The 22,931-nt window shown below is 37.5% G+C and overlaps 1 protein-coding gene across 9 annotated transcripts in view; it reads right to left on the bottom strand.

Moving 5' to 3' along the window:
* LOC109045073 (agrin-like) overlaps positions 1–22,931 on the bottom strand; it is a 243,045-nt gene that overhangs the window by 155,304 nt on the left and 64,810 nt on the right. For 5 of the 9 annotated variants that reach the window (XM_042751067.1, XM_042751065.1, XM_042751070.1 and 2 more), the window contains exon 3: positions 19,936–19,956. The exons of the other annotated variants lie outside the window; for them this stretch is intronic. In XM_042751067.1, coding sequence (XP_042607001.1) covers positions 19,936–19,956 — 21 coding nt within the window. The remainder of the gene's footprint in view (positions 1–19,935; positions 19,957–22,931) is intronic. 9 annotated transcript variants of the gene reach the window in all.

The following is a 22,931-nucleotide window of genomic DNA, read 5'->3' as shown; positions in this document are numbered from 1 at the left end:
CAGAATACTTCACAGCCCACTTTTATGAATATTACATTTCCTTGTGTAGGCCTAACAAGCTTGTGCAAAATATAAAAATCATGCTATATGGAGACCAGCTATTACGAAGTATTACCATTAAGGCATCCGAATAATACTATATAACCTCTACGGCTTATGTTCTACCATTATATAGCTGCATTTCCGAACACACTCCGCTCAAAATTATGCACACGCACAAAAACGAAGCTTTTTCTCTTATCAGTTCTGACAGTGACAAGCTATTATACGCAGGGACCGTTTCATTTGCATTTACAGTAATGAACTCTTTCTCTTCACCCTCTCATTCTTCCGTCTTTCGGCTCGTTCTCCATCGTGCCGGATCGTCTTGGAGGGCAGAAGGGAATCTTAATTGGCATACATCCTCATTTCTCGCAAGCCATCCGAGGAGAAAAAAAGGAGCTTCAATTATTTATATTTCAAATCAAGAGCCTTGCAAAACCGGCTTCCACAAAACAGCCTTTTCATCCATTCTCACATCAATCAGACAGATTTCAGAGAGTAACTGTCAAAAGTGGGAGAAGCTTTATGCAGCTGTGTATCTGCAATCAGGCGCTGTGTGTATGAGAAGACAGGACAGGATTGTACTGTTTTTTGAGGATTATGAGAGCATTGAATCCCCTGTCGAATATCTGGAGGCACCGGGGCCCTGGAGCTCATGGGGTCTTTTTGACACAGGTGTTCCAGAGACATGGGAAACGTGGCTGTGCCATCAGCTGATACAATCTGTCAGCAGTCTGAGACACTCAACACAGGAAGAAGAGATAGATTCTTCTCACCTTGAGACTGACTGCCTGCTCCTTTCTTTTCTCTTCCACAACTCTTCAAAGGCTAACTGCAGCTAGTTGCACACTTTTTGAGAAGTAGAAAAAAAAACACTTAGTAGCTGCCGATTGATAAAAGCCTTGCATGTTAATTAAATCTGCTCGGACAGTTGTGTGCATTTCTCCTGCTTTTAATTCTCCACTTTACGAAACACAACAGACTCAATCTGAGAACGAGATCCACTATGAAAAAAAGCAGACAAAAATACACCCACACAGCTGCTTTTTGGAAGCGTACGCCAATGATTGCTGTGCGTTTAAACATAACAGATGTCTCATCCATTATTCACCTGCAAACCAACAAAGAGCGGCCACAATAACAACCGTGGACCAAGAATTTCCTCCAAGATTCTATACGGACCCTGAGGAAAGAGAGAGATAGTGAGGAAAGACAAGGAGGAGAGATTGTAAGAGAGAACAATAACAATGCTCTGCGTCTGGCGTGAACGTGAACATGACCTCAGACTTGGCCAGTGCAAACATTTGTACTGCATGTAATCAGCAAACGTAAGCATGCTGCCAGAGAAACTGACTGAAGAAAAAACATTGAGCACGGTGGAAAGAAACAAAGGGTGATTTCACACTATACTTCATGTTGAATCATACTGAATGATTCAGTGATTTACTAATGAACTGATTCATTAAAAAGCTCTATATTAAATGACGGACCCCCCCCCCCCACCCCATTATAGTTATTGCTCATTGTGAATTTTATTGCATTAACTGAGGTTAACTAATGAGATCTTATTGTAAAGTGATACCTATTGGTCTTTATAATTCTTTTGCACTTTAATCTGTGTAAAATTAAAAAAAAAATAAAAAAAATTTATTGCTTAATTCTATATAAAATTTAAATTTACATTTATTAGAAGAAAAAAAAGAAAAAATTATTAAACCTGTTATGCTGTATTATGACAAGATGTTTTTGCAGCTAAATTTCAATATTATGATAATACCATATACCATGATAAAAGCATTAGTGATTAATCGCAACATGAAAATTTGATACCGGCATATCCCTACTCGCAAGTCAGGCATCGCTACGGCTTTTAACCAAGCTTTACTCTACACAAGAACAATATCTAGCAAATATAATTTTCTGGAGAATAAAAAAAATAATAATAATTAAATAAGACTTTTCCTGAAATAAATAAATGATAAAATAAAATTCACAAATATTGTAAAATAATTGTATTTATTTTTCTTACAAATAAATACAAATTTGGTCTAATTTACCAGAATTTTTCCTATTCCTTTATTTATCACAGTAATGGGTTCTAATTTACCAGAATTTTTCCTATTCCTTTATTTATCACAGTAATGGGTATGAGGAGAAAGATGGAAGAGGAAGAGCCTTTATTCCAATTTAATACTTTTGTGACCAAATTAATTCAAAATAAAATATTAAAAACTAAAATTACTCATTCTAAATGTTTAGGTGAATTTCGGCATTAAAATATACTAAAGCAAATTAAAAAATGGATACTCATTGTCATCTTTAGCAAATTTCACATTTAGCAGTATTATTAAACTATTGTGGTTTTAGAGATTATTCAAAAAGATTTTAATTGTGCTTCAGATAACGGCAAATGAAATCTAGAGGAGATGAGCATGAACAGCAAACAATGTCAACTAATACTAATAAATAAACACTAACAGGGGAGCAAAATTTGGACCAAGTAATCAAGCCAAGTGTGAAACACTGCAACAGTAGGTGAACCTCATCAGACATCATGTCTGACAGTCTCACGCAGACGTGCGAGGACTCCACAAAGCTCTGCCTCACAATAACCTTACGCCAATGCTCTGCAACAGCTTCCCTTTAGATAGCGTGTCCGTTCCGTCACTGTTCTGATGAAAAACCAGGCTTGGTGTGTGCAAGCAAGTCAATTTTGCCTTCTCTGACCTGTCCAATGTGTTCACAGGTCCGTGCTCGTGATGAGGGCGTTGCACGGATGCGGGAAGAGCGCATCTTCTTCCTTTTGACCGAAGCCTCCATGTTTTAATGAGCAACTCAGGGGCCACGGGTCAGCCGCAGCAACACAGCCCTCCTCCCAGGCATCCATTCACCAACACAGCCTTGCCTATTTCCTCCCAATTACATCTGCTGCTCTCCTGTGTGATGACTTCATTGCATTTTCTGATTAGACAGAACATTGTGAACTTGTGGCTGCTACCTTGTTGGATTGAGGATACTCAAGATTCCCCCCCTCCTCGGCTCTGATGATTTACAAACCCCCTTTCTGACAATCATTCCTACATTTGGCTATATGAACCAAGTACCACCCCACCCCCAGATCCCTCAGGATTGCGCAGGGGTCATGTGACTCCCCTCACCAGGCAACAAATTGGCTCCATGTTCCAGTGTTCCGGAGGGCCGTTGCCATGTGACACTCCTCAAAAAGATCCACTGTCACAAACATGGAACACTGGATGATCTCATTCATTCTGAGGTTGTTTGTGACACACAATCTCGGAGGCTCCGAGAAATAGAATTAAGTGATTGGTAGCCTTAGGTTTCCTCTGGAGCTCTATATGCAACCCTGGACCCATTTTTATACCACAGGAGCATAAGATGGCTTTCCAACTAGAAAGACCTATTTACATTGAACGCTATCTTAAAACAAAACGGTGTATCCCTAGGGACTCTTTCACACTGGTAGCGAATAGCAGGTCCATTTTTCATTCACTCAATAGGCTTTTGGGGTCATTTGTCTGAACTAGCATTCTAGATGCTGCTGATAACACTGGCCCCCAAATACAGCACACATATAAAGACTAATCTTGCTGCGATAGTGTTGACAGTGTAACTGGTTTTAAGCCACAACACCACTTACATTACTTGCCCACCGCGGCACCGTCCCCCATTGTCGTAGTTTTTCAGTTAGAGAACAGACACTACAATTAAAAACTGAAAGAAGAAGAAGACTGCTCAATGCAGCGTGCTGAACGACAGTCGCATGATCACACATCAGCAGGAGGAGTCAGATTTCATTTATCATGTTAGGAGAGTGAGGTGAGAAAAACGAGATGATGGCAGAAGATTTAGTTTCGAAATGAAATGCAAAAGCTTCTGTTGTAAAAATATTTTGGATTTTGTAAAACCTGTTGACGTTTATCTAAGGAAACATTCGTTTCTTATGTATTTGGTTCCCCCGTGTTTGCAAATTTTCTGTTTATTTCATATTTAAACTTTGTGTAGGTTATTTGTTATTTCCTTTCAGGCCTATAGCATGGTGTATTTTTATTCTTTTTGTTAAACAAATTAAACATTCTATGTTTAATATAAGTGAGTTGCTCATTGTGCTGTTTTGTTGTTGTCCATTCAATCAATTGACACCGAACTGCCGCTAATTCGAAATTTTAAAGTAAAATGCGCACTGGCATTTATAAGCTATTTAAAAGTGAGAAAAAGCAAGGGAAAGTGGGAAAACTCTAAAAAACTACCCCCACTAACAACCCGTTCCCTTTGATACTGTCATTGACCGGAGGTAAAAAATTTCCTCTCCGTCACAACTCTAATAAACAGTAAACACACACATACAAAAAAAAATTAAGTTTTCATTTTCAAATTTTCTTTTACTTTTGCTTAAATTAAGAATGAAAAAGTAATGCACTGATTATGAAATTAATAATTGATCTTTACTAAAACAATACAAAACAATTTCACAACACATGCAGAGCATGTAAGCAAAAGGTCGCTCTTTAAATCAAGACATTTTCATTCAAGTCATTACTCACATTTGTGTCTGTTGTTATTTTGCTGCTCAGTGAAAAAATTTTTTTGTTCTGGAATATTTGAAGAATGCATGTGGATATCATTGTTACATCTTCCACGCATATAGTTCTCTATTGGTATCGATTTGGCATTCATACTGAGCTATCAGAGATTGTATCATACCAAAGCTGAAGACTTTGGGTTCTATCCAACACTAATGTACACATAATTAACGTAATTAGCGTGTGTCGGGTGCACAGTGGTGTAATGCAGCTTCTACACAATATTTTGCCTCATAGCCGTGAGGGGCCCCCCCATAGAGGGCCGGGGGCATCTGTACACCAGTGAGCCTGTGGTAGAAATCACACTTGGGCTGGACAGAAGCAAAGACAGCTGAGAATGTGTGAGAGGTGAAGACGAGATCAAAAGAGTGGAGTGGAAGAACAAAACAGACAGATAAAAAAAATTCAGTCTCTCTCTAAAATTAGAATGAGTGGGGAGAGAAGAAGAGGTGAATCAGACAGGAAAGCGAGGCAGAGTGAGGAACAGAAGGGTGAAATTACAAAGAATTGAAACCCAAACTAGATTTGAAAGAGACTGATGGATAACTTAAAAGAAACAGAGGGGGACCGAGAGAAAAAGTGCAGAAAGAAACTGAGCCCCCCAAGCCATCAGTCCAGCTGGTAGGATCCATGTGTACGTTTCCGTCTGACACCCACAGGGGACGGCCCGTCTCCATTGTGCACGATGACCGCTGACCACAGACTGCTGACTGTGGACACCAGCCAGAATGCATCTGTAGCCAGACAGTGACCCAGCCAAAACCAATCCTCCGCTGAGCTTAAAGGAAGTGAGGGAGAACTGGGGGTTGGAGCCAAAATACTCACAAACATGCCCACATGAAGACGAGACGAACCACGCAGAGGCACATTTTGGGGCAGAGGTTTACCATCGCCAGGTCAAAATACCAAGCAGAGTATGACAGTGATAAAGCACCGGCATTCCAGCCAGAGGACGGCCAACTGGGAGACCACCGCAGAGCATCTCTGACTCGTCTGCTGGCCAAATGCACGGATCAATAAGTTGACCTGACACGCAGTCTACCACCTGCCCGCAACAACTCATTCTCTGAGAAAATAGTTCCCCCCTTTTTCCTCTATCCCACAATCAAATGCTCCTCATATTTCATAATCCTCCCTTCACTCCGGTATCATTTCCACCACTATCGATCAAAACAGTCTGTCTATAATTGCTAGGTCTATTTAGCGACTCCGTCAGAGAGTGAAATGCAAGAGGAAGAAAAGAGGAAAGAAAGAAAATGCGTAGTGAAATGAACAAGTGAACTCATCTTACTCAAGACAGTGGCACTTTAGTAAAGGTTATTGTCTTATAAAAGGCTGAGAGCCTGGAATAATTCACTTGGAAATCAATTTTCATCGCACCATTCATACATTAGCGGACCCTGATGGACTGTGGGAGAAAAACTACCACTTTCTCTCGTTTCCTCTTTGTTGGATTTTTTCTCTCCGTCTTGGCTTTTTTTCTCGCGCGTATTTCGCACTGACCCCTATTTTCATTTTCCTCGCTTTCATATCAGCTCCGGTGCTTCGTGCCGGCTCTTTCCGAAAAAACGAATTAACCTGTAGATGAACTGACCTGTTCTAAATACCTCAGGATGACAAAGAACCGGACACATGCTAATCCTTGTTAACACAAGATACAAAGTGACACTCTGCAATGAGGTTCAGTGTGACTGGGGGTGGAAAACACATCCGTGTGTTCTAGACATGCAGGCCTTGAGTTATTTTTTTCCCCTTATATATACCATGGTATATATGTGATGCTTATTTTTGAGATCCCCGAAAGAAAAATATCACTTACTCTTAGAACACGTCCAGTATAAACAGCTTAGTTGATTAGAATGGAAACTAATCAATATAAAAATATATTTTGATATTCCACTCGTGGCTGATGTAAACACACTGTAAGTGTTTTTTTCTGGTTGCATAGCAACAACACAATTTGATGCACAAACATGAAATTCATCATATATGGGGTCACAGGTGTGCTTATTTCACACTGGCTTCAATTGATAATTTATAAAGCTTATTTATAATGCATTAGGGTTTGGAGACTCTTTTTCACGCAAAAGTTGCATAATATAAAGGGTTTTTTCTTTTCTTTTCTTTTTTCCATTTATGTGAAACTTATTATTAAATTTTATGAATAATTTTATATTTTGGCTAAATTATAAATTATATATTTATATCTACTTTACATATACATGTGTATATACATACAATTTTGAGTGGGGCCCTGGATTTTATATTACACATTAGAGAATTAATAATGTTTGTATATAGATACGTAGATAGAAGAATTGTGGTTGGTGAAAATTCATCTTTGGCATCACATAAATTTCATTTTAGCATTGTAATAATGTTTTATTTTAAATTTAAATTTATAATAATTTATCACAATATTACTTATTTATGGTATTTTTGATCAAATAAATGCAGCCTAAATGCAGGCGACTTTTTCAAAAACATGAAAAACAATAATAGGCATCAAACTTTTGAACAGCAGTATACAGTACATATTTAATTTAAATAAACAAAATTTATTTCAAATTAAAAGTGTGGCCCTTGAGACTAAAGTGATTATGCTTTGTGACAAAAGTCGAGCAGTCTTGTTCTAGAAGGAGCGCTGATGAAAACGACCGTGATGCCCCTAATCTTCCTGAGGCCAGCTCGTCTTTGTCTGCCGCCCACCATGATGATGATGCGGCTGTGTGTTCAGGACTTGCGTGTACTGATAGCAGTAATGAGGCCAGCCAGTGTTTATGGGTTAGTGTAAATGTTTAATGTGTTATGCTGATCAAGCTTCTTTCTCTCAAGCCCTCAGAGGGGCAGTGCAGTGTTAAATGCCCACCCAGCGGCCCACCGCCTCCTCCCTTCAGCTTGGCTCTGTCCTCAGGAAGCCAATTACAGCGCCGTATGACAGCACATTCAAAAGTACCAATTAACTCCATCAGTCCCCGCTCCTAAACGCATATCAAAACAGCCTCTTAATGGACATCCTGTTGAATCCAGTCTTCCTCATCCACTATTTTCCTTCGTCTTATGAGACCAGTGTGTCATAACCACTCTGAAAGGCTCTTTTTATTATTCTCACTGCAGGAACAGAACAGTATGTGGTGAGTGCACATAATTGTTTAGCCTGGAGTGCACATAATTAATGAGAGAGTGTGAGAACAGTATTGCTTTGTTACATCTCATTCTATTAAAGAATTAAAAATTAAATTAAGTGATAGATAAATTAAGAGTGAAGCCCTTTTATTCAGTTATGAGCTTTTTGTTGGAATGCTAATAGTATGCCGTGAGGGACAGTAGCATCATCCATCGCCCTTGATTTTTAATGTGCTTCTGCATGCCGTGAGGGACAGTAGCATCATCCATTGTACATAAAAAATAAACCCCCAAACCAATTTATCCAATTTGTTTCACAATGGATTAGGGTTTGATATGTATGATAATGAGATAATTTGCCCAAATAAATTGAGATATAAAATCCGCAGATTTCACGTTCCTCACAAAATCCAAAAATAGCCAAAAGTGATTTTCCAAGCAAACAAACAGCTTTTGTTTAATGTCTATAACTGCCATTGTTTCAGCCATAATATTAGCATGCTGGATTAAGTGCACATTTGCATAGGCTGTAAAATCCCAGATCGTTTTTATAATTTACACAATGGACAAGATTGCAGCCAGGATTCTCAGTTTGAAACTTGCTTATTATTAGCATTAGGTTTATAATGTTTCCCATATGTATGCTAGTGCCTTCTCTAAACCACTTTCCACATATTACCTCAAAACAAAAGAAAAAAGAAAAAATATGTGTACATAGATATTTAAAGGCATAGCTGACCTAAAAAGTTTTTCATCATTTGCTTATTTTCCTCATGTCATTCAATGCCGTATTACTTTCTTTTTCTTCTCTGGCACATATAATGAGAAATTTAGAAGAGTGTTTCCAATGCTTATATTACAATGAATGGGGGCCGAAGCTTTCAAGCTTCAAAAACATCCCAAAAGTATACAACTTATTCACTATATTCCTAGTTTGTAGCTTTACATGAGATAATTCACAAGTAGCAACATCTGATTCATGAACAATACATTTCTTACAATCAGCTCTATTCAAGTGAATCAGATGAAGTTGTTCACAAAATGATTCATTCACAAATTAACTCTTGACTCAATGATTTGGTTACAAAAAGTCTGCATGAAATGAAAGTTGCTATTGTCTTTTTTTTCCTCAACTGTGACATATATTCAAAAGCAATGACTTCTTGAACAAGATATCCTTCATTTTTCTTTTTGGTTTGGAATGGCATGAGGAATATGAGGCTTATATGTATAGGCCTAATTCCAATAGAGCAAGTGATTCAAGCGTATCACTATTCATATCTGTCATGCTTCCCATTCATTCTCCATTTTGACACATACAAGAGTGCTAGCATTAACAACTATGATGGGTAAGTCAGCATGACAGCCTGAAATGTGTCAACAGCAGAATTAATCAGTGTCAAAACGCTGATTGAGATTATGAAGTGTAAGCGGGGGTGTGTGGGGGTAACTAACGGGATCCTTAAGCAGCAACTCCACACGCCTCTCCTATTTTTACAGTACGCTCCCTCGCGGCAGGGTTCCTTCTTTTAAATGCTGCGATTGTAAAGTGATAATATCTTTTACACATTTACAGTGTCACGAAAGAAATGTGGGCAAAATAACAGCAGCCTCAGTATTAGTCATACTCACTGAAATACTACCTAACAGTGGCCTCACAATAGAAACAGAATGTGTAATCTGAAGAGCTTTGACCCAGCTGTCTACGCTCTGCTGCACAAAACATATTTCTCAGTGTTACGTTTTTCTTGATGTTAGGTTACAATGCAGAACAATAATTTCTAGCAATAACACATCCAATGAAACATAACAAAATATGATGTGCAATATACATACCAAAAATTACCAGAACCAAACAGCAATGTTGAGAAAAGCGGTTTCTGTTGCATAAACATCTTAATATTATATTACTACATGAAAGCATTGTAAAACAATCAAATAAACAAAAACCTTGAAATAGACTCAAAACAAAAGCAATACAACAAACGTTTGAACGGGTTTATTTTTGTAGTAAAAACATGTTATTTTTACTACAAAAACAAAACTGGTCTGGTTTGTGTTTGTAGTAAACTCTTTTTTTTTTTTTTTACTACAAAGCAACCCAGATGAAACAGCAATGTTTAACTGTTATTTAAAACAACCATATAGGCTAGTTTGTGTAGATTTAAATGACTTTCAGCTCATAATCAGAACAAATACAAATACAACAAACGTTTGATCTGGTTTATTTGTGTGGTAAAACATGCTATTTTTACTACAAAAACAAAACTGGTTAGTTTTTGTAGTACATGGATATGTTTTTACTACAATATTAAACCAGATGAAACAGTAATGGTTTAACTGTTGTTAATACAACGTTGATACAACCATATACAGTTTAGAAGAGTTACATGACTTTTAGCTCGCAATCAGAACAAATACAAATACAAAAAGACAACATATTTCATAACTGAAATATCTCACTAAAACTTCTTTTATGTTATCGGCAAACAGTGCACGTGAAGAAAAAGTACTGGCAATGCCAAATATAGTGCCAGGTTGAATGAGGAAGTGTAACAAACATCACAAAAAAACAAGCTAACAACAGGACAGTATGTCTGATAAAAACTTTATCACAAAAAAAAAATGGGTTAGCTGGGTGCATCTTTTACATTGTCTTTTATAGTTGGGCCGAAGGAAAGACCTGGACATTGGTTTTGGGCGACAAACTGGTGGGGGGCTGGTGGATCAGGGTCAGGGTGAGCAATTCCCTCACGCCTGTCTGCTGCCAAAAGATTGGCTCCGTCAGGCAGCCTAATGGAGACCTCAGCCCCATTTGAGCAGACCCCCTGGAGCCTCCCCTCACACATCAGAGGAAACACTGAAGATGTGTGCATTTAAGCAAGGGAGCAGATATGAGAGTAGAGGGAGGGTTGAAAGAAATCAAGGGGGCAAATTATGGACAGGAGCCAGGATTTTCTATTAATGTACAGCACTGGGGATCATAGATGTCTGCACACCAGATGGACCCCCCACTTAACACCAAACCGGGTGGGGGTGAACCTCAAGCTTCTTGCCTGAATGTTAAACAGTCTTTTACTGCGACCGAGCTCATCTTCACATTTCAGCCACGGTGACCTTTAGGGTCATCGCTCATCATCCGCTCAACACAATCAGTCTTATCTTCTAACAGCCGTGTACGGTATTGTTCCATCCGTCAACCATAAAGAGACATGAAATCAATGGGGCATTTGTTACATAAAGCAATTGCATTCAGTTATCCATCTACGTAACGATCTCTCCAAGAGTGTGGGCAGGAGTATAGATTATGATGTGCAAGAGGGATCTATAGGTTGACCTCTACAGGATTTAGGATCTGGTTGTTATGTACCTGCAACAGCTATGAAATCAATACAGCTGCTAATAAGCAGTGAATGTCGATACTGGTGCAGCTGCGCCCCCTTGTGGATACACCTAAATATACAGTTTACCTCATGGAAAATGATAGTTATAAAAACAAAATTACAGTTCTTCATGGAACCATCCGTACCAACAAAAAAATCTTTGGTGCCTATGTAAACTGAATAAAAATAAAATAAAAATAAATAAAAAAACAGTTCTTCATTGAACAATCAAACTCAAAACAAAAATTCCATTACAGTTCTTCATGGAACCATCCGTACCAACAAAAAAATCTTTGGTGCCTATGTAAACTGGAGGTGTGAAGGTGGTATAGCTCACACTCACCTTGTCAAAACAACATGTATTTTCAATCTGTTACAAATAAGATTTCTAACACCATCTTACATACTTTAGCATTGTTAGTAATATTTTGCTATGTATTACTAGGAAAATTGCCTGCTTCCTCACGTCACTCAGGAATATCTGTTAACAATGCATCTTTCACTAAACTCTAATTTATCTGAAGGTTTTTGGCACAGTTCAGTCCACACGTATCCTATTTTAATGCAACGTTTCATCCAAGGTATGCAGAGGCCTAACCTGAGCTGAACTGTGTTCCATCTCAGTTGCTTCATGGCAAGGAGAGCATGATTGTAAATGGTGCACATGCAAAAGAAGCAATACCTTCAATGGCCACCAGATGACAGTATGTGTTCTGTGCAAGTAGGTAAAGGGCTATTTTGGCTAGTCTCCTCCACACCTGCCATATGAAAAGAAAAGAAAAAAACTACCTGTGACCTTTAACATTTTTCTGTACCTTTATGTCTTATCTTTATTTATGGATGTTTATAACTCGATCTGTCTCCTTGAGTAATGCCTTGGTCTAATCAAAAGTGGGTAATCGAGATCTGTGGTGGCTCCACGAGAAGAGGCAGGTTGGCGAGGCATCAAAAGACTTTGTGGTGAACATCAGCACCAATTAATCATCATAATGCTGCCAATTTTGGAATTCTGATGACCAGGAATGAGGAATACATAGCTTGTTTCATACCTACAGCATTACTTATTGCACTGAGCTCTGTACAGAACAACAAAACAATCTAACTTGCCCTACAAAGACAAAAACGGTAACTATGCAAATGTGAAACAATTATTATGTAGGATAATATTACATATATTATATAATGTAATAATATTACAAACATTGTTATAATATTGTTATTGTAATTAACATTAATAATAATAAATGTTATATTAAAATTATTAGAGCTTTAAAACAACTACAATAATAATAATTTTTTATTATTGTAATAAATATTAAATTATTATTAATATTATTACAACTAAAAACTAAAACACTTTACTCACAATTACTGTGTTTTGCTTTTGTATGGCAGAAGCCCTCATGCCTTCCAAAACATACCAGAACCTATGAGTTTTCATCACTACCCTCACTGACTCACCCTGGAGATCAAAACAACAGTAATTACCAAGAGTGAACATTCAACACACACAATAAAACAGACTATTATGGTTTATCCCCTGCTGAAACAAGCCTTGAGGTCTTCACAAAAGAAAAACCCCAATGTGGAACAGGCGGAGGCCAATAAGGCCAGTAGGATGTTTGTATTGCACACTACACTAAGAACATAGCCAGACTTGGCTAGACACTGACAGACAGTAAGCTGCCAAACGTTCCTCTGCTGCCCCAGGAGGAGCTGCTGGTAAGTGCATGCCGATTCTCAAGGAAGAGCGATGGCCCTCAGCCAGTTAAACAAGCCACGACAACAACTGCTACAAAACTCCAATTTGAGTGCTAGTCAGACATGGTGAAAGGTGTTAAAAAGAGAGGGAATGAGAAATGAGAATGAGAAAAAGAAGAGAGGTGGTTGGGTTTGGAATTACGTTAAACTTGAACCGGAGCCTAAACCTAAATTCCATGACCTAAAAAGAAAAACCCACGCCTTAATGTTAATAAAGAAAAAAAAAACAATGAATAAAAAGACAAACACAAAATTGAGTAATGAGAAAGCCCAGAGGGAACGTGTTGATGACTTCTGTAATGCATTTTTGTGATTATTTTAAGGGGAAAATCGCAGGTGAAATGGATTTGCACGTAAGACAATGTGTTAACAGGAGCACTTAAACTATATTTTTACTGGCAGCTGTAAGCATTTTCAAATTAGCCAAAATATTTAAAGGGATAGTTTAATATTAAAATGCTGACAAAATAAAATTATTAACCAACCTTTATGTCATTTCAAACCTGTATGACTGACTTTATTTTGTGGAATTACAATGGTTACTGGCGCTTTAAAGCTTCACAAAAGTACAATAAAAGTATCTTAATATCGATTGTGCCTTATCAAGTCATATGATAGCTTTGTGTGAGAAACTGATGCAAATTGATGCACTAAAAATCATGAGAGTACAAATTATCATTTCTAAAAGCCGGAATGTCTGATCACAGAAAAAAATGTTCTTTGAAATGAAATATTTTTTATGAATCAACAGAATCATTTAGTAAAACCCGGCTGAATGACTTGTTTGAGAACTTGGAATGACAAGCAAATGAAGACGATTATCAGTTTTGTGTGGCCTACACCTTTAAAATACAAATTGATTTTGATATGACATCTGCTTGCAATTCAGCAGATGGTAATGATAATGTAGAAAATGCAATAGCTGGAAAGCATCATTATAAAAGCTAAGCAGCATTCTCGCTGAATATTTTTGTGATCTCTAAAGGCATATCTTGTTGCAGTCTTTTATGTGGATCTACTAATATAATGTTACAGACATCCTCTTTCCAGGTGTTTCGCTTTGACAGGCTATGATCACCACCCATCATCTGTGTGGATGGAAAGTCCTGGCATAACCTACTAAATCACATACACCAGTCACACACGCACATCTAGAGACTCGCTGTGTGTGGAATAGTAAAAAGACAATTAAAGCATGCAGTGTGTTTGCGACAAGTTCTGTAGCATAGATATGGGGCCGCTGGGGTCCCATTCAGCTCTGTGTTCAGGGGCAGCTGTCGTGTGCAAAACGCAGCCCAGTACTAACTGATATGCAGTAAACACGCAATGGCAGCTGATCTCAAGAAAGCTATAGGGCCTAGCTACAGATTGAAGATTCATTATTTTATATCATTATTATTTACTCACTCTCATGCCATTTCAAACCTGTATTAGGTTTATTATTTCTAGCTAAAACTATAATGAAAGATAAATACATTTTTTTTTAAAAAAATGACAACTGTAGTACAAATAGTAGGTTAAGTTATTGGGGGGGCTGTATGTACAAACATAAAAGTGCCTCCAGATAACACATTTCAAGATTCTAGGCAACAACAAAAAAAAAAAAATACAAAATATAAATAATAATTTAAAAAATCACAAAAATTAAGCTAAAATTAAATATGATAGTGAAAATTAACTGAAAATTAGGCCTAGATACAAATTCTACACTAAATTCAAAAATTCTCAAAAAATTCTAAACTATAATATCATAGAATAATAACTTAGACCTGTATGATTCAAATTTTTCCTTAGAAAGCAAAATGTGATGCTCTTTTTCCTTACAATAAAAGTGAATGGTGACCAAGGGTTGTCAAGTATGGTGGCCCAGTAGTGCACAATACAACAAAATCGTTAATTTCATTGTGCTGTGGCTTGTTTACATTGTGCTGTGCTAATTTAGTTGTGCTGTAGCTTGTTTACGTTGTGTTGTGCAAATTTCTTTGCTTTGCGGCTTGTTTACATTGTGCTGTGGCTTGTTTTGAACTGTAGCTTGTTTACGTTGTGTTGTGCTAATCGCATTGCTTTGTGGCTTGTTTACATTGTGCTGTGGCTTGTTTTGAACTGTAGATTGTTTACATTGTGTTGTGCTAATTTCATTGTGCTGCGGCTTGTTTACATTGTGTTGTGCTAATTTAGTTTTGCAGCTTGTTTGTTTACATTGTGTCTTGCTAAACAATTTGTTCTGCTAATTTATTACGTTCTGTTGCTCAAATACGTTTTGCGTTGCGGCTTGTTTACATAGTGTTGTGCTAATTTTGTTGTGTTGCAGCTTGTTTCTGTTGTGTTGTGGAGATTTCATTGTGTTGTGCACTACTAGGCCACCATAGTCAAACAGCACAACAATAAGTGTAAAAATCACCACAAAAAGTGTGTGTTAGTAAAACTTAAGCCAAGCAACGACAGACCGGATGAAGAGGACCATAGAGGGGATACTGGGGAAAAACAGACCTTGCAAACTTGCTGGTTTTGAAACAAACTTAATCCTAAAAATAACTCAACAGAACATGATAATTACCTAAATCTGCATTCAGCAGGAACTCCTGAACGCTCCTGTTTGTTTAGTGAGATTCAGCGCCAAATGAATCAGTGAAAACAGCATCAGTCATTGTGACAGACAGCAGTGAGCAACTAATGAATCTAAACATTTTGCTGCCGGCTGCGTCATGTAAAGCCCAAGCGCCACTCGACGGGACTCACTCCTCACAACCACATAATTGCAATCTCCCAGGTGCCCGAGATAACATTAAACATGTTATCACCATTCTCGCTGTGAGATAAAGAGCACAGTGAATCTGACATTGTTCTGTACATGACTTCCTCTTCTACCTGAGGAACGCATTCGATCTAACGCAGGCCTTGCCGACAAAACATGCAATTTTCCTTTGCATGCATTTTTAATGGAGCTTCTTAGAAATCATTGAATGGCTGTTCAGCAATGAAGGAGGGATGGAAAAACATGGGGGATTACTACAAAGGGACCTGTCCGTCAGCAAATTCATGGCACTGGAAAAAAGGGATTTCTCATTTGGCTGCAACAAAAGGCTAGGTGAGGTTCAGTGTTAGACATAAAAATTAAGGCTGATATGTGGAAGAAGAAGAAAATGCACATCAAATCATCATATTCTGTCAGAAAACCCATCAAGCATTAACCAGTGGGAAAAAAGGAAAAGAAACAGAGGAGGATCTAGCTAATGGGACAATGGTTACTGAAGGCCCACACTGTGCTTTGGTGGAGTGTTTATTGGATGGTGTTTATATGTGGCCCTGCCGTGGTGACAAAAGAACTGGGGCAGGGTTTTTCACACCTCACAGAGAACTGGGTAACAAACAGCCTCATTGAACCTCAAGAGTTGCTGGAGTTAAAGGCACCATCAGCGACTCACTACACTGTGATCTTTTGTACGGTTAGCTTGGTAGAGTAAAGGATAAAGCCACTTGAGATTGTGTGCTAGTGATTTTAACATGGGGAATGGGGGAAAAAGTATCCTTACAACTAGTAAAATCACTCCAACAATATATTTTATGAAAAATGTTCATTTCAATAAGGAATTTTTTTTTTAATTTATTTTCTCTCGTAATAGTAATATATAAATGTATAGTTTTTTTTTTTGTTGTTGTTGTTGTTGTTTTTTTTTTTTTGTAATTTTAAGGATAATAATAGTAATAATTTGTATTATTATTACTATTATGAAAAACAATCCTTTTAAATTCTAAACTATCATTTTAATTATAAAAATATATTACTATTGCAATAATACTACTGTAGTATAAAACAAAATATATAGTATTTTGGTAATAATAATAATAATAATAATTTAAAATTCAGTATGTATAGCCTATATAACAGAAAATAAATCCCTAAATGATGTAAATAATTACAATAATCATAAGAAAAGGGGAAGAAGAAAAAGAAGAAGATCAAAGAGATGTGAAACTAGCTACTGTATGTACAATTAATCAATTAAACAACTTAAAAGTGTTTCAGAAAGCTTTATCCTCCATTCTAAGAGGAACAACATGTTCTGTCAATGATGGCTAAAAGACTGCCTGGCCGCTGCTGAAGAACAATAAAAACTTTGCTGTGTTCAAAGTAAAAACTTAATAACCGTGTCTCTTTATCTCCTAGAGGATTATGGGATGTGTGGAGCAGCAATCACAGCCAGTAAACAAAAGAGCTACTAGCAGATAATGATGAGAATTCAGGCTGTTGTATTGTAGAACTAACAGTTATTCACTAGCATGCCAGTGGCTGAGATGTGTGTGTGTGTGTGTGTGTGTGTGTGTGTGTGTGTGTGTGTCTGTGTGTGTGTGTGTGTGTGTGTGTGTGTGTGTGTGTGTGTGTGTGTGTGTGTGTGTGTGTGTGTGTGTGTGTGTCTAGGTGCCGGGTGCCATCATCAGGGCTGCTCCCTGCAGGTGGTTGTTTATGTGTTTGTATATCTGTAATGGAAGGAAGAGAGAAGTCACATCTCTGAAGTTAATGAGCTCTCCAGGCAACAGCTGCCGCCATACGGGGCACCACACATACACACAGACTCAGTCACCCTAAACCAAACCTACAACGCCAAATGAAATTGAAGACTCTGTGACTTATAAACTGGACACTGCTGAGTTTATTAAAAAAGCAGGGTGAGAGCAGAGTATTTACACATAAATTCAGAGGTTCACAAAGTGCAGGTACCTCAGAGAGTTCACAAAGTCAGCTGAGGGGTGTGTAGGAGTCTGTTTATCAGTGAGAAATCACTTTCCCAAACCTCTGCATTCAATGCAGCTTAATGGTGGAATGATCTTAATAATTCTATCCTAACAGATGATTTCTCTTCACTTTAACAAAATTCCTAGAGAAAAAAACTCCACAGAAAATTTCTTCCTTAAATTTCTTAAAATTATTAAATAAAAATACTATTATCTGTTATTTCTCTGTGCGCTAAATACATCTTTGCTCTAGCCTGAAACAGTAATTCTGGAACTTTGTATTTAAATATCAAAATTATGGCTTTGGAACAATATTAGCTCTAGTACCTGATGTACAGTAATTCTATATCTTAAACAATGTATGGTCTCGAAATTAACATTTTAGTCTTGAAAAAAAAGTAAATTAAATTTGACTTAAAAAAAAATATTTCAAACGATTCAGTTCGATTTGGTGAACTGGTTCAAGAAGATCCGGTTACATCGAGTGATTCGTTCGCGAACCGGATATCACTACACTGCAGTGCTGTGAACGAGCTCACAACAGACCCGGAAGAGAAGAAAACGCTGAATAAAGTCGTAGTTTTTGCTATTTTTGGACCAAAATGTATTTTCGATGCTTCAAAAAATTATAACGGACCCTCTGATGTCACATGGACTACTTTGAAGATGTTTTTTATTACCTTTCTGGACGTGGACAGTATACCGTACATACATTCTCAATGGAGGAACAGAAAGCTCTCGGGACTAAATCTAAAATATCTTATACTGTGTTCCGAAGATGAACGGAGGTCTCACGGGTTTGGAACGACATGAGGGTGAGTCATTAATGACATAATTTTCATTTTTGGGTGAACTATCCCTTTAAGTGTAGCAGAATTTTTTTTTTAACCTTGGCCAGATCTGTGCCTTGCCACAATTCTGTCTCTGATCTCTTCAGGCAGTTCCTTTGACCTCATGATTCTCATTTGCTCTGACATGCACTGTGAGCTGTAAGGTCTTATATAGACAGGTGTGTGGCTTTCCTAATCAAGTCCAATCAGTGTAATCAAACACAGCTGGACTCAAATGAAGGTATAGAACCATCTCAAGGATGATCAGAAGAAATGGACAGCACCTGAGTTAAATATATGAGTGTCACAGCAAAGGGTCTGAATACTTAGGACCATGTGATATTTCAGTTTTTCTTTTTTTAATAAATATGCAAACATGTCAACAATTCTGTGTTTTTCTGTCAATATGGGGTGCTGTGTGTACATTAATGAGGAAAAAAATTAACTTAAATGATTTTAGTAAATGGCTGCAATATAACAAAGAGTGAAAAATTTAAGGGGGTCTAAATACTTTCCGTACTCACTGTATGTATAAATGCTTCATGAATCATATTTGTTGTAGCATTCCTCATTTGTAAGTTGATTTATATCTGAATAGAAATATAATAGTAAATCTGGGGGGAAAAAAAAGATAAAAATATCTGTCCCACATTGCTCTGTTTCAGATGTAGTTTGTCTATAGCTGCACAAAACATTTAAATAGAAAAAGTGCGAGACCCTATGGAGGGGCTATTGTGTTTCATTGAATAACTTCTCTCTTCTAGAACAGGAGTCCATTCCTTTTCAACACTGGCTTCTTTTTTCTCCCTTTATCCATCTCTATTTCCTCTCATCGCGCTGACTTTCAGACATGGTACACACTCATGGATTCTTCTCATTCAGTCTCCTGGGAGAGAAAAATTCCCCTGCTCCCGTTTACTAAAGTGGGGACTATTAGTGCACAGGGTGAACGGAGAAAGGCCTTCCATCTTTTAACCACACTCCAGGGGTTTGGCTGCAGCTTGTGTGCACGGAGACCACATTGATCTTTCACACACTCATTACCGCCATTTTCAATTAGAGCCTGGCACAGCTATCAGCTACTTTTTTTTTAAAAAGAGGCCCTGCTCATTCTTCACAGGCTTTCAGATTCCTCACAAGCCACCTACTCAAAGAGGCTCTCTATCCTGGCCTTTTCACTCAGAGAGGACAGCGGCGGATAACGCCATTCGCTTAACGGGGTGACGACAATGCTGGGTGGGAGGAATGATTCCAAAGCATTATGGAATGCAAGCATAAGTTCAAAATACATCTTTGGCTGTTCGCCCCACTAAGAGAAGAAGTTTATAAAGCAATCCCACCGATAGAGCTATAGATAATTTTCAGGCTCTGCAGAGCAGCAAAAAGGGTATTTAAGAGTAAAACATCTAAGCAAACCAGAGATTAAGCATTCAAGAAATTAGTAAAAGCTGTGCTTACCTGCATTGATTATTCTATGATCTTCACGAGGCAAAAAGGAGGGAGAAAGATAAGAAAAACACTGGTAAGCATTGGTTAGTGGCAAAGCAGCAAACACTGGGGAGACTGGGATGCATGAACATGGGACAGAATGAAGTGGGACATAAAAGCTCAAGATAGAGAGGCCATATCTGATGAACCTGAGCCACCAAGTTTCTTATCTGCAGATTACCTACTGTCTTTGACCGCATAGTATTTAATAAACTCTAGGATTACAATCAGAAATGCAAGAAAATTAATAATAAATCAGTAAGTAACGTAAATAAAAAAAAATCTCATTAAAGCTATGTCAAGGTCACTACAGAATAAAAATAAATAAATACAAAATGTTGTATCAAATTATTTTTAATAATTTGGGATAATAGGAAACTATTTTCTATGCATTTTAAGGACTGTCAAAATGCGAAGAAAATACAGTAATGCAAAAAAGGGATATGTTATTTATGAAACAATATTTGTATTTATAATTTTAAAACTATTTTTTATATATGATAAATGTATAAAAAGAAAACATTTAAAGTATTATATTCCATTTATTTACACTAAATTACGTATTATCATTCATACATAATGGTAGTAGGTTGCTTATTAAAAAGGTGCTGTTTTTAATAATCATGATAATATAAAACATAATAATATGTAATAGTTGAATCCACTGTAAGTCATTTTGGATAAATGCATCTGCCAAATGCACAGATTTAAATACAGTAATAATAGTAATAAAAAAATTCCTTGTGTCAAGACTGGAATATTTTCGCCTTATTGAAATGACAATTTGAGGGACAATTTGTGCTTAATTGTCATTAAATAAAATGAAATAATAAAAATAAATTCTTCAAAAATCACAAACAAACATATGTGAAACAAATGATTCACTTATTTTTGATTTGGGGATAAAATGTGACTTGGTTTTCCTTGTGAGATTCACCCACATCTTTTATTTTAAGATGATCACTGCTGCTTTTCCAGACAAAAGACTAACTAAATCATTGCATTCCCAGCAGCTTAAGATCACTCCATTAGGTTAGTGACGCACCTGACTGACACACAGGCACAAATACTTGTTCCATGTGCTCACGATGTCGCCATATCAACCTCCACTTTGATGCAGATTGTGAGTAACTGACACCAACTGCAAACCAGGTCTCATCTATAAAGCATGAGCGTGTGTGTGAGAATGAATTTACCTACGCAAAATAAAGCACACCGCCACTCCACAACAGGCCATTACTGAACCTGCCATAGCCAAAGCCTTTAACAACAAGTTCTGACACACTAAACCTTCACTTAAACCTACACCTGTGACAGTTGCATTCATATCACTGATTCATCTCAGGTCTCAGCTAAACAAAATCTAGTATATGTGTAAGACAGACCAGGATGTTTGTCAAAAATGCAAGAAAATAAGCAAATGAAGTGTCTTGTTCATGACTCACTAGGCTTCCAGACAGCGGTAAGCTTGAGTCTAAGCTGATAGGAAATGATGGAGAAGAAAACAATGACTCATTTATGAGCATCTAAACTATTATAACTTCTGTAATCTGGCATCTTTATAAGTACAGTACATGAGCTTTCAATATGTTCGCAGCAGGGGGCCTCCCATCAGACAGGAAGGTGGGGTGCGTTTTTCCACACTGCATGCTGCTTTCGTCACAGATTGCAGACATGGTGTGCCTAATCGGTGGAAGAACCTTATTGTATCTGTATACTTTTGTAGACCAGGAGCTTTTAAACTACACCATAAGAAGGAGCACTAGAGGTCTTAAGAAATTGTGTAAATTAAATAAATAAAATTAAAAATTACCAAATAAAACATTATTACTGTTTTATAACAGTAATATAACAAGCTGTAATGAATTCTGTATGAACTTTTTTGGGCTATTTTGCATAAATGCCACTTTGAACACAAACCCACATCTATCAAAATTAGTCCGTGACAAATATTCTGGGCCCTGTGGGTTTGGCAGGTCACAATAAAAGTGAAAGAGTCTAAAAGTTGCTTGGGAGTCACAGAAGAAAGGGCACTTGAACTCCACTGCAGCATTAATACAGAAAACAAAGAGCTTATTGAACTTGCAGGGGGCATTTGTATCACCGCAGAGCAGTACAACTCCAGTTTCCCCTGAACAGGCCCCCAAACACTGAGGTCTGCCAGGGACACAAGTGCATGGACAGACTGGGAGAAGGCAGAGGAATCTAAAAACGTGTTTCAGATGGAGCCTGTCTCTTTTTCTAACACCTAAACCAACTAGCAGCTAGTAAATAGCAAATCATGAAAATTTAAGACTGCATCTTTGATATGTCCCAAAACCAGACTTCCTGTTTCAATCCTTTTCAAGTGGGGTCTTAAAATTTCACTTCAGAAAGAACCAAAAGCAACATCATTAGCTCGCTGTCACAAGAGAAAACAACTCTGTAATTTATACAGACCGTGGATCAATTACCCTTTCCTGTGACACTGCTAACTCTCAAATGCTACTTCTGCTATCTGTGCATTTCAGACCCTCCTCTGCCTGCAGTAGCCTTGACATTACTTAACTCCAGAGCTAAAGGTCATGGACCCTTATTTGCATGTGAGAGAACTTCTGAGAATATTCAACATTAAGTACCCTCTACATTAGATTTCCTTTGGATGTAAGACTTTTCAGACTTTCCTCTTTATTTAAATCAGCTCATTTATTGGCTTGACATCACATAACTGAGTTAAACGAAGCCGTGAAGTCATGTGGCTTAGCTATTCTCCATTCAACTATGTTCAAGTGGGGCAGACTTGGCAAAAATTTCTACTCCATTGTGTAATTGTGACCAAACAATCCCGTTAAATCCTCTTAAACTCAAACAGGCCTTGAGAATAAGCAGGTACCATAATATGGGTACATCAAGAACAAGCCACAGCCTTTTTAAACACATACTGATTACACAAAAACTACATCAGACTAGAGCTATACAAATACGAT

The sequence above is a fragment of the Cyprinus carpio genome, chromosome B23, assembly GCF_018340385.1.
Source record: "Cyprinus carpio isolate SPL01 chromosome B23, ASM1834038v1, whole genome shotgun sequence".
NCBI lineage: Eukaryota > Metazoa > Chordata > Actinopteri > Cypriniformes > Cyprinidae > Cyprinus > Cyprinus carpio.
The sequence above is the reverse complement of the archived record's forward strand: the minus strand, read 5'-3'. Positions and strand labels throughout refer to the sequence as shown.